The sequence below is a fragment of the Metopolophium dirhodum genome, chromosome 8, assembly GCF_019925205.1.
Source record: "Metopolophium dirhodum isolate CAU chromosome 8, ASM1992520v1, whole genome shotgun sequence".
NCBI lineage: Eukaryota > Metazoa > Arthropoda > Insecta > Hemiptera > Aphididae > Metopolophium > Metopolophium dirhodum.
The window spans coordinates 10056786-10070348 of record NC_083567.1 but is presented as its reverse complement, the minus strand read 5'-3'; the positions used below and the strand labels follow the sequence as shown (position 1 = coordinate 10070348).

General features: G+C 26.8%; 2 protein-coding genes across 3 annotated transcripts; one reads left to right on the top strand and one right to left on the bottom strand.

Annotated features, from left to right (window-relative positions):
- The first annotated feature begins 4355 nt into the window (after nt 1-4355).
- LOC132951211 (zinc finger MYM-type protein 1-like) lies at nt 4356-7426 on the top strand. 2 transcript variants are annotated; one of them, XM_061022981.1, is made up of 5 exons: nt 4356-4939; nt 5177-5359; nt 5526-5769; nt 5965-6160; nt 6241-7426. In XM_061022981.1, the coding sequence occupies exons 1-5, from the start codon at nt 4742-4744 to the stop codon at nt 6242-6244; spliced, it is 825 nt and encodes a 274-aa protein (XP_060878964.1). In that variant the 5' UTR covers nt 4356-4741; the 3' UTR covers nt 6245-7426. The 2 variants fall into 2 exon arrangements, with proteins under 2 accessions (XP_060878964.1, XP_060878963.1); XM_061022980.1 differs by having other exon boundaries at nt 6216-7426.
- LOC132951315 (uncharacterized) lies at nt 7017-12976 on the bottom strand. Its single transcript, XM_061023143.1, has 13 exons — nt 11949-12976; nt 10793-10867; nt 10606-10704; nt 10436-10537; nt 10260-10364; nt 10088-10189; nt 9918-10019; nt 9734-9838; nt 9564-9665; nt 8920-9495; nt 7438-8829; nt 7095-7345; nt 7017-7037 (listed from the first exon to the last, which is right to left on the bottom strand). The coding sequence occupies exons 1-13, from the start codon at nt 12052-12054 to the stop codon at nt 7017-7019; spliced, it is 3138 nt and encodes a 1045-aa protein (XP_060879126.1). The 5' UTR covers nt 12055-12976.
- Between the last annotated feature and the right edge of the window lie 587 nt (nt 12977-13563).

The window sequence follows — 13563 nt, the reverse complement described above, 5'->3', positions numbered from 1 at the left end:
AAATACACAGGGAATCTGAATGTTGAACTTTTCGAAAAACACACGCGCCTTGTCAATATCAAAGTTTTCATTAAACATAATGCACTTTAGAAAAATATTGCATGTTAGCATGTGTATACGAACAATAACATATTATTATATTGTTGTTAAAATAAAAATGATATTGATAACAACGAATTAGATACCTACAAATGCATATTCATAATGATTTGTTTCTTCCTACAAACAGAAGCTAGTTGTTGTGGAAGTGGATGACACGCCGTTCTACATAAGTAAGATAGGGTGTGCACAATTGTATGGTCACCGATTTTCGATATCGACTTTTTAAACTAAAATCAATAGCTTTTGGTATAAACATCGGTTTTTTAGTTTTATGTAAATATTATGAATTTATTAAAATGTTTATTAATTAGTGTAACAATGAAAACATCAACAAAAGCATAAAAATAAATACAAATTTAAAAATACATATCTACGATTACATGTGGATATTTAAAAATGAGATATTTAGGTCGTATAAATATGTAAAATAAAGTATATTAAAAATTTTAATAATTAATAAATATATAAATAATATTTGCTTCATTATAATATACCCTACATAGGAATATAAAATATTACAGAATTACATTGTATAATACGCTATAAATAAATATTGTATAAGGTTATGGTATTTGATATCTTATAAAGCCTATGTGGGTAACTTTTCCTACTGTTAAACCTATGCCTATATATGTTGTTCATTAATTATTATCCAAAGACGAGAAAATGATTAATGAACACTCCTTTATTATGTTAATTTACAATATTGATGAACGTTCTGATAAAATCAAAAACATCTGTCAGCAGATGTGTAAATATAAAATAATTCTTTAGCACTAAAGAAAAAAATAAACATATACAAACTATATTTCACCGAGTATCGTTTTTTTTTTTTTTATGAAACTTCGTGGGATTGAATATCATTATAAAACTGTATAAAGAAATCGGTATGAATATCAATATCGTAATAAAATAAATTATTAAGTACGTACCAATACTTAATTTCTATCTAGTAATAACACATAGATAATATTATGTTTATAAGTAATATAATAATTTTCTATGAATCAAACTTTTACCATTAAAACTTCAAGTTATATTATATACAACTTTGTTCGGGTTGTTACTTCTAGTGGTGAAACACCTTATGATGGAATGCAGATCTAAAAAATAAGAAAGAAAACAGCACAACATACCTGGGGGGACCTCGATGAAATGATCGGCCCCAGAAAACGTAGGTTCTTATATGAGAACCGATCTAGATTAATATAATTTGGGTGCAACAAAAATAGTCAAAGACGGGTGTTAACTATAGTTAAAAGTTGAAATTAAGTTAGTTTTCTTGTCAACTTATGAAATTAACTAGTTTAATTAAAAATGGAAATAATACCTTAACTTTTCTCAGTTGTTTAAAAAAAAATCATCAAGTTAAACTATTTTTTTTTTAAATTCTTCATTATTATCGTTGTATACACAAATATTAATTTTAAATAAAAATAAAAATAATGCAATACTGTCATAATACAAAAATGTATGTTATTATAAAATAATTTTTTGTGATATAGATACATTTTAGTAGGTAGCGCATAATTATATATTACCTTAAATTGCTCTTTGAAATAAAAAAAATAGTGTTTGTTAAATTATTAATTGAGATGTGTATAATTTAAATATTTAATAACCATGTAAGCTGTAAAGTAAAATAAGTATATACACTGTACATTACAATAAAAGTTTAATACATTTTTTTATTATAATTTTGGAAATTAGAAAGAACGCAGTCACACTTTATGTGATCCACGTATTAATTTTAAAAATTCGACTAACTTTTTTTTAAACAGAGTTAAGTTCATATTTTTTTACATATTTACTTTTAACTTATGGAGTTCAATTTATTATTTGATAAGTGTTATACTGTTATACTACTTATAAATCATCGATATTGTGTTCTCTTAACTTAACTTGACTTAATTATTTTCATTAACTTGCCCACCTTTGCAAATAGTAAATAGTAATGTTTTTTTTTCAGTTTTACAGCAAAGTTTTCTCCAAACCTATTTATTATCTACTAACCGATATATTATTAATAATCGTATAAAAAATCATAAGATATGCTAATGACTCCTGCAGACAAAGCTTGAGATGAATAATACTGATAAAAAAAATTATTATATTTATTTACATAATAAGTCAATTTTTAAGTCATTATCCCGGTAACTTGTGTTTAATAAAGTTAAGTATCAGACGTGAATCGTTTAACACCAACAAAGTATATTGGTTAGAGGTTTCTAATATTACAAAATCAAATATTAGGTTATAATATTTCGTGCAGTTGTTGTTGCATTGGTCCAAAAGTGCAGAGGAATCGGTGACAAACTTTTCGTAAATCCCAATTATTATTTGTATACGGCATCCCGATAGTATTTTAATTTCTTAACGACTTATAATATTAAATATTATAGTATTATATGTAAATGAGACTTAAATATTTTGTCTATGTCAATACCTATGCAGAATCACCATTGTCATGATATACACCTGTTAAATAATTTAACGTCGATACGAAACACGATATAAAGACGTGTTCGAATCTAGGTTGAGCGATATATTTTCACGTCTGTTTGGGTATATATGAACAGTAGTAGTTGGCATTGAATAATATATTTTCAAAAATTTAACAATTACACACACACACACACACATACCCGCGTATGGTATCTAGTAAACTCCATGCACATGTAAGAGTAATAGTGACTTCCGCCCTTAAGAATAACCCTAGAACTTAGTTTTTAATACCAAAACATTAAAAAAAAATTGTTTCATATGATTCTGAATTAAAATATTAATATTTTAAGTATAAAATTGTAGACATTTAAGCAGCATTGTAGCCTCTGGTACCTTATGAACTCCAACTTTGTGGACTCCAGTACCGGAGGTCACAACGATTACAGAGCAATAGTAATATTTTAAATTTCGCTTTCACTCATTAACACGTTGACTGCGTACTGACGCCAATATTGACGTCATGATGATCAATCAGCAACGAGGAAACACATTTAAAATAAATTGTTAATTATTCCCAACATGTGGCTGAATGTTATATTATATTTATTTAGCGTGGATTTAACTCATGTTTGAATTATGTATACATACTAATCGTTAAAAACACTTATTATTTTTTTTAGAAGACTTGTTTTACTTTTATGATACCTACGCACTGGGTGAAAACTGCAAAAAGACATACCTACACAGTCAACGTGTTAAGTATTTGAACACATAATTTTCCTTGTGACAAAAACACATCATTTGTGACTTCCGGTGACGGAGTTTTCAGTGTCACTCTTTAGATTATTACAAAAAAACGTATAGAGCAGGCAGCAGCATAGAAGACTATGTGTAAAATTCAAAGTAATTTGTGGACTCCAGTACCGGAGGACACAACGAGTTTAGTGCGATTGTAATATTTAAATTTTACTTTAACACTATATACCTATACTTATATAATATGTACTTATAAAAAATTAAGAAGCATTATACACTCCGGTACCTTATGGACTCCAAATAGCTAAAACATTAGGTTTTAAACCTACATTGTTACATCTGAAGTCAACAAAAATATTATACTGACCTACCTACCTAACATATCTAGTGTACACAAATATAATATAAATATAAAGTTTGTCAGACTTTGTCTAATATATGCCAATTTTATGAACTAATAATTATTTGCATTTCATGAAAATAAAATACTGACATATAATGACTTAGTGTTTTTGTAATAGTGGAGAATGGGCCATGGGCGCAACTAGGGGGGGGGGGGCTTGGGAGTGCTTAGCACTCCCAAAATCAAAATTAGCACTCCCAAATTTTCTGTACCGATTTTTTACAATATCGGTAACAGTAACACTTCTGATTTTATAAATAATAATTAATTGACTGGTAAAATTGGTAAATTATCAAAATATTGTTTTTCTAATTTATTTTAACCTCTAATGGTCAATGGAAACATCAAATACGTTTATTAATTTGGGTTTATTACCTATTAAAATGTACCGTGTACACAATACGTAGAATCAATAGGTTTTATTTTAATACATTTTTCCTAGATTCCCGACCAACGCTCAACAACCGCCGTTAATTTTATCGTCAATATTATAATGGCAGAAGTATGTACTATATTGTATATATCTGATATCGTCGCACCTTGCCACCGCTCCGTTAATAAGTTTGATGAGGAGGGAGTGAAGAGTGTACTGTAGGCATAATACAATAAATTAATAATAGAATCCAATTTAATACGACGTTATCGAATACGGATTTATTTATTTACCTACGTCTTGTAAGCAATAGGTATTTCCATTTGGGTACAGTAATACGGGCCCGTCATTCCCCACTATAAATGTCTATAATAATATTGTTTTATTTGATTTTGATTTTACTCTCTTGTTAGTTAGTTGGTAGGTACTTGATGATAAAAATATAGTCACCACATTATAGTTATTTTACATTTGGCTGCGTGTTGCATGTATATTTTATACAAAATACAAATATACAATGTACACTTGCACAATGCACATCGTGGTTTAGCGGACCTGCCACATTTTAGATCAACTGAGTTAACGATTGACGATTGTACGTATAACATACTACATTGTCGTATTTATGTTCTGATTCTTGAACTTCTTGAATTTAAATAAAAATGTTTAGTATTTTTAATAAAAATAAAACAAATTCTCGTGTCACCACTAAAAATCCTACTTTGACGAATGACCAACTTCTAGATGAAGATAATATTGATGATCCCATTAATCCATCGATCAATAAAATAAATGTAGTTGAACACAACTGCAATGATTTGGGAAACATAGAAACTGGACCTATACGCCCCATACTAACAGTAAGTGGATTTACTATTTGTGCTTATTATGATTTATTTTTAAAGTACCTAAGCATAGATTTATTATTATAATATTATATGCTTAATATTTTAAACATCCATATTTTAAGAAATTACACTTGTTTATTTTATTTGACACATTTTTTTTTTCAATTTGATGTTTAGAAAAGGTAGTAAATTATTGTGTATAATAATTTTATAGGTATCAAATATTAATTTTCTTTTTTTTTATTTCAGGCATATCCAAAAACAAAATTTGGTTCTCAGTTTAGGTCATTCAGCAGTGAATATTTCAATACATATAAGTGGCTTGAATACAGTATTATGTGCGATGCAACATTTTGTTATGCTTGTCGGATGTTTGGTAATAAAAATATGGAAGATACTTGGACAACAATAGGATTTAATACCTGGCATAAAGTAAGTTTAAATAATTAATTTGAATAGATTTAATACTTCAAAATGCTCAACTTGTGAGTTAGATTGTCTAGGGAAGTCGGAAATTAAAATTGTGCATACATAAATAAATAAAGATTTATTTGATTTTGAAAATTAAATTGTATACTTACTGTGTTATTTTATATAGCTTTCAGAAAGATTGAAGAAACATAATACTTCTAAGAGCCATTTGACATTTGTTTCAAAACTGGCTCTTAGTATATTAGCTAAAAAGTCTGGAAGTGTACTATCACAACTGTCTGCTGTACATCAAGAAGAAATTAAGCAAAATCGAAACTATATCTGCCATATTATAGATATAGTTTTATACCTCAGTAAACAAGGAATGGCATTTCGAGGCCATTGTGAAAAAACTACTTCACTTAATCAAGGTAATTTTTAAAAATAATATTATATTAGCCTTTTTTTGAATACAATAAAATAAAATATAGAATTAAGTTTTGAGCTTAGCAAAATAAACATTAGCTTACAGTATAGGATTAATTTTTTTTCTGGGTTTCAACTTTAGATTTATATTTACTTATTATTTAACTATTTAAAAATAAAAATTAATAATTCATTTTAAGGTAATTTCAAAGAGTTATGCAACATGTATGTAAAATCAGTACCTGGATTTCAAAATATGCATAACCGGCATGTTAATTATACTAGTTGGAAAATCCAGGATGAAATTATTCAATTATGCGCCGATGAAGTTAATGAAATTATTGTAAATGAGGTTTCTTCTGTTGGATTTTTTGCTCTGATGTGTGATGAAGCAAGGTAATTAATATAGTCTTGCATGTAGGATTAATATTTAATATTCATATATTTTTAGTAAAAACTTAATATGGGCAATACAGGTGATCTCAAAGACTAAGATTGATAAGTAACTGTTTCATCGTACAGCTGATTTCTTATTGTATGAAATCCTAAAATTATTGTTCCCGCCATATTATGTTAACAACTGATAACACCATTTTTTTAATTTCCTTTTTAGTTTTTAAGAAATTTGCATTGTTACAACTTACATATTTATTATTTTGCTTTTCGAAAAAAAATGATGTCAAGTGTTTATTTCAACTTATTAAGTTAGTTATTAACCCGTTTTATGATAAATGTTATGTAGTTTAAGATGCTTGCAGTTACACTTACAAAACGCTTTGTTAGTTAATTTATTGAGATACATGTACGATACCCAATTAAAAATTATTTATATTCGGCCAATACCAGTCAAAAGTGAAACTACATAGGTGACATTTAAAATTACAAGTTTACTCTAAAAGGTATTTGTTTATTCTTTGGTTATTTCTGAAATAAAATGTCTTATTAATTTTAAAATATTTTGTTTAGGTATTTGTTAATATAATATTATAATTTAAAAACAACCATTTGCAGTTTTTTTTAAAAATTAAAATAAATTATAAAAAATAATTTTAAAAATCTCAAAGTTAAATATGTTGTATTTTATAAGTTCATAAATCAATATTGAATATTGACTTTAGTTTCCGAGTTATATATGGTAAGATATAATAATTTTCCCTTATGTGACCACCATGCACGCTCCTCTCTCCACTACATTTTATGATTTCTACAATATTATTAAAGGTTTTAATATATTATTTAATTACCATTTAATTTAATATAACTTCACTGTTTCCTTTATTCAACAAAATAATATGAAATTTTATTTTAATGTTTTTTTTATAATATTTGCCACTTGAAATTTGATTTTCTTCCAATCTCTGTTTTTGAGAATAGGCTCATTTTTAATTGCTAGTAAGCAATCGTGCTGTTGAGGAATTTTTCGGAGTGCAATAAATTTTCCAAGTGATCGTTTGATTGCATTTATTTCAGCCATGGTCCATTTTATATAATCCCCTCTTTTTTTGGATTTTTTAGCAACTACTGTGATTGAGTTTTCTGTCTCACTGATGTTCATTCGAACATGGTTTTCAAACAAGTCACCTATAAAAGTGAAAACAAATAGTATTAATAATTTTGTTTTATAAATAAATGATACAAGTTAAAACCAATAACTTATGTAAATAAAACCTTACTATTTTCAATTGTATCATCTTCTTTTTCATCATCTTCTTTTTCATCTGATGAACTTTCATTTAAATCATTTGGAATTATAATGTCATCAAATTCGTCTAGTGTTTTTCCCTTGAGTTCGTTAATTTTACCTGATTCTGCAGCAAGCAATATTTTACTGACACGGCTAAGTTGCAAAGTATTGTCCGGAAGTCTATAATACTCATTGTGAATTGCCAAGTCATGACCCATAAAATTAGCCAATTGTTCACGATCATTAGTTGTTAGATTTAATAATTGTGTTATTGTCGCAACATGTTTTCTTAGTTTTGTGGAAGTTAATAATTGTGGTTGAGCTGCTCCACATTTAATAGCTGCACTTCTCAGGCAATCTGACCCCCTATACACTCCTACAGCAGTGTATGGTATAGCAAAAAGATTTTTATTTTGTTCAAAAATATGTACAGAAGCTCTCATATCCAACATTAAATCCAAAGATTTTTTCATGTCTGGAGTTAACAAAACAGGTACTCCTCTGCCTCTTTTACCTCTTATTTCAAACCTTATAAAACTATTAGATAGTTTTGACTCAACTTCAGTGAGAGATTTCAAAATTTCTTCCTGCATTTTTTTTTTGTCTCTATTTAAATAATCTGTTATTTGTATTCTTTCTACTTCACCTGATCTTCGTCTGTTTAGTAGTATTATTTGGGTTAATAAAGTTTTACAAAATAATTTATATGTCTCTTGGTTAATTTCTTTTTGTTCATCAACGAGATGAGTTACATTTTTTATTTGGTTTAACAAATAATTGTGTAGTACTGTAATATCTTTAGCATCTGGGAGGTTTATAGTTTTATTGAATTTTTTTTTTGAAAGGTCCTGACAGGCGTTAGATGAAATTGAAAATTTCCATTCTTTTTGAAATACTGTAACAAAATTTTTTATTTTATTTATTTTATCTTGAGAAGAGCCTTGAATAATTGATTGGCATTCTATGATATCGGCACATTGCAGAATTGTATGTCCTAATTTCAGAGCTATAGATGGGTGAATGTAAGAGTTTTCAGTTTCATTGTAACCACTTATTTCTTTTGCAGCATTGACAATTGTTTTAAAATATTGGGGTACTAAAAAATCTTCTAAGTTTTTTAGTTCTGGAACTAATGTTCTTAATATCAATAAAAGTTTACTGATTTGTCTCATGCGTTGTGATATATACGTTTTTAGGTGTTGTTCACGATGATTTTTTAGTAATCTAGCTCCAAATGCACATATCAGTTTATCGTTTTGAGCTGTAAAAGATATATTGTCATATTTCATATGAATAAAAACTTCAGCAGTTAATTGCTTGAAATCATCTGTATCTTGTAACAGCATAGCGCATTGAGACTGTACATTTCTTCTTTTTGTAACTTCATTATTTTGTGATTCGTCGTTAAATTTACATTTATTAGAGTGCCGAAAAATAATTTTTTTCTTAAAAAACTTTAAACAGAATTTACACGGTAAATAGTCATTGACAGCCACTTTTTCAGAAGATGTAGGTCGTCTACCAACTATAAGTGAACCCTTTTTTTTTTCTAATATCGTTTTATTATAGTGAAAGTTTCCTTTATTTTTCAGAAGTTCTAATTGTCTTAAGCGCTCTTTTGATTTTTTCGGCAATAATATAAAAGATCTAACTTCAGTTTCTAGTGCATGCTTGCGTTCAACATGACGTGGAAAATTGGTTTGTAGATTTTCACAAAAAATACAGTATACTCTCTTATCTTTAACATTTTTTTTATAGTTATAAGAACATTTTCTAGCTCTTTGGACATCTAATTCTATTTGATGAACAGCTACCGTATTGACTATATTTATGTTTGTATTTACTGGTGAACAAGGAGGTGAAAGTACTGTATCTAAATCATCTGAATCACTTGTTTCAAAATCCAAGTTCATTTTATCATTTGCATATGGTGTATATTCTGGACTATTGAAACAATCAGAAGATGTTGATGATTCTGACCCCACAAAATCTTCAGTATTGTTGGATGTAACAATTGTACCAATAATATTCTGTTCGACAGCCTGGCCTTAAATTAAAAAAAAATATTAAATATTAAAATGAAATATACTAAAAAAAAAGAAATAATTTGCTTACTAGTATGCATGCTTGGTTTATCCATTGACTGTTCCAAGTTAATCATTTCAAAATTTGTTGATGCATCTATTATACTAAAATCATTCTGCTCAACAGCTTGGCCTTTAATTAAATAAAAAAAATACATACGTTAAATATTAAATATAAAATTAAAGAGAAAAATTGCTTACTAGAACGCACAATTGGTTCATCCATATTGTGAAACAACAAATCAAAAATCTCACAATTTTCTGGTGCATCTATTTTATTTAAATCATTTTGATCAACAGCTTGTCCTTTAATTAAAAATAAATCTATATTAATATAATAATGTTAAAATTCAATATAATAAAACTAAAGTCATAACGCTCTTACTAGAGTGCACAATTGGTTTATCCATTGACTGTTCCAAGTTAAACGTTTCACAAATTGTTGGTGCATCTACTTTACTTAAACCAGTGTGCTCAACAGCTTGGCCTTTAATTAAATAAAAAAAATACATGAGTTAATTATTAATTATAAAATTAAAGACATAATGCGCTTACTAGTATGCATGCTTGGTTTATCCATTGAATGTTCCAAGTTAAACGTTTCATAAATTGTTGGTGCATCAGTTTTACTTAAATTATTGTTCTCAACAGCTTGGCCTTTAATTAAATAAAAATATATTATTGCTAAATATTAAATATAATAAAAATAAAGAGATAAAGCACTTACTAGGATGCATGGTTGCTTCATCCATAATACCAAATATCAAATCAAAAATATCACTATTTTTTGTTGAATCAATTTTACTTAAATCGTTCTGCTCAACAACTTGGCCTTAAATAAAATAAAAAATATATTTTTGTTAAATATTAAATATAATAAAAATAAAGATATAACACTCTTACTAGAATGCATGATTGGTTTATCCTTTGACTGTTCCAAGTTAATCATTTCAAAATTTGTTGATGCATCTATTTTACTAAAATCATTCTGCTCAACAGCTTGGCCTTTAATTAAATAAAAAAAATACATAAGTTAAATATTAAATATAAAAATAAAGACATAATGCGCTTACTAGTATGCTTGCTTGGTTTATCCATTGAATGATCCAAGGTAAACATTTCACGATTTTTTATTGCATCAATTTTCCCACTTTTTAGATCTAAACTATGGCCTTTTTTTTTAAAAAAAATATATTTATTAAAAAAAGCAAAACTGCTGCATCGCGCCTGCACGTATAATATGTTCACGTTAGCACTTACTTGAATGCACTATTGGTTCATCTATCATATGGTTTATGCTCTTACCAGCTAAGAACCTTTGTATATTTTCTTTATCTTTAAAATTTAAATATAAAATTAAAAAGTTGTTTCTACTAACTTAATCAATAAAATTCTATTATTTTGAAATAACTATTTATCTCAGACCTAGGTATATATTAGGTAGTGGCTGCCTCGACACTTTCAAATGGTTAGGCACCTAACTGAAAAATTTTACTTTTTAATTTGGATAGATTTACTCAAGTTGATAAATTAGTACCAACTTGTAGTTAAATGTCTAACATGTGAACTGTGTAAGTAGGTGTGGTGAAGTATTTATATTTTATTAATAGATTAAATTGTATAAATAATATAAATAAAGTAAAAATTATAATAATAATTATACTGTGTTTCTACTAGTCGTATACCTAATACAGTGTATGGACTTGTGATTAACCCCAAAAAATGGTGGATAGGCATAAAACTGCAAATCATTAAAATATCTATTTTTCTTATATTTTTTTGATGACTGAAAAATTAAATATCAGTATTATATGATAAGAGTTGTATCTTTAGTATCTACCAAGATAGTTTAAAAAAGTATGTAAAATTAGGTACCATAATTAAAACAAAATTTGTATTATTTTATTCAGAGAAAGTTACCTACCTACCAATAAAATTAAATCATAATATTTTTAATTACTTAATATTTATTTAATTAGATCTATTATTTATTAAAATATTATTAAAACTCCAAACCGAAAAATTTTACGATAAGCGCATATTTAGTTTCCTAGAGATGTTCATTATAATATGTACAAATGTACAATATAATACATAGTACTTATAATCAATGCCCAATGGTATAACATAGATCAATGTGTAAATACTCTAGTACTTATTGGGTGATATATTATAATATTATATTATAGATTACCTACCTATATAGAATTAATAGTTATATATGTATATAATTTATTATTTATCATGATTAAATTGTTATATGCCCGTATGCATAATCAATTTTTGTGTCACATAAAACATATACCTAGTTTAACATATCTTATGGGACACCTAAATTTACTATGAATACGGGAAATAGTCTTATTAATATGTTTTTAACTATCAATGAAAAATGAAAAATAAATAGAAAACTTACTTCCTTTTTTTAGCACCTTAGCTAAATATGATTTTTTATTAACCCATTTCACCATATATTTTTTGCCAATCACTATTTTACATTTTATTGTTTTTGAAGGACACATATAGAAAACATTATCATCAGTGTATTGAACTGCAATCCATTCTAATTAACAAAATATAAATTATTATTTTTACTACTTTCTAAGATTTTAATTTTAATAAATTCAGTACCCTAAGTAAATACAATTTATGTAAAAAAGAATTTTAAATGTTCGTAATAGATATTCAAAAAAAAAAATCTGTAAACAGTTATTTGATTTGTTATGCAATTAGTTATTAATTTGCGTGATGAAAATGTCTTATGATATTATGAAATTTTGAAAAGTAATTACATGGATGTTTGTATACCATTGTTATAATAGCATTATTTACGTATTACCAAAAACAACGTTTTAACTATAATAATAGGAACAATTTTAAATTTTGAACCAAACCAATAATATATTTTTATATTTTTGCTAGTCTTAAAAGGAACCACTGCATTTGTATTCTCTGACTTACAAAAGCGTAACACAAAGCATTTACGTTTAGTAGTTCTCGTGGAGCTTTTTTAGTTTTAAATTTTAATATTTTAGTGAATTTATCCATTTTTAGTTTTAAAGGTAACAACATTTTATGTGGTACGGTGGGAGTATTTTTCGAAATTTTTATTAAATAGTTTTAAGTGTATACATTTTTATTATAATTTTAAAATGATCATATTTTGCTTAAAAATTTATCCGTAGAAAAAATACTTATACCAAACCACAGAAAATCTTGTTACTTTTAATTTTAATAATAATATTATTATTATATAAATGCACTCTAATATTAAAACTTTTAAATCTAACAAAGCTACATGAGATCTATTGAACGTAAAGCCGCGTAGCGTCCTCTTAAGTCTATAATTAAAAATTTATATTTCTCAATTGATGCACATTGAACACTACACACCCATGTCGATGTGGTGTTTTACGTACAATTGATTTTACTTAAAGAAAAACGCTATCGTTCTGCACCTGTAATAAATTATATTTCAACCCCCCCCCCCCCCCCCCCCCAAATAAATATTTGTAAATCCCACCTGCAAGAAAACTACTAAATCTATTTTTTGCGTTCATATAAATTCCGCCACAGATGATCAGATAAAAAAATGGGTAAATCAGAAACCTATCTGACGAGTGTAATAAGTAATAACACTAACAGTAGGTATCTATATGTCGCATTTTAATTCAATGATAAGTCATTGCATACGAATAACGATTCTGAGCGAAGCTCTATAGGTACTATAACTAAGTACCTACCTAGTAACTTACTCGTAGTATTACGGTAAGGCAAATTAATTTTTGTCGAATACATTTCATTAAAAAATGTCATTGTATGTTAAAAATATAATATTATAGGTCTTAGTAACGTTTCAAGTATGTATAGTGTATACCCACAAATAATATATTTAAATTACAACAAAATAACTAAAGTCATGATTAAAGTTTTGGCAATATATAAAGACATAACATTACTAAAAATATCGTGACTGTAGGTATTTTTGATATTTTTTATTTATATATGAAAAACTTACGAGCAAGAGAAAC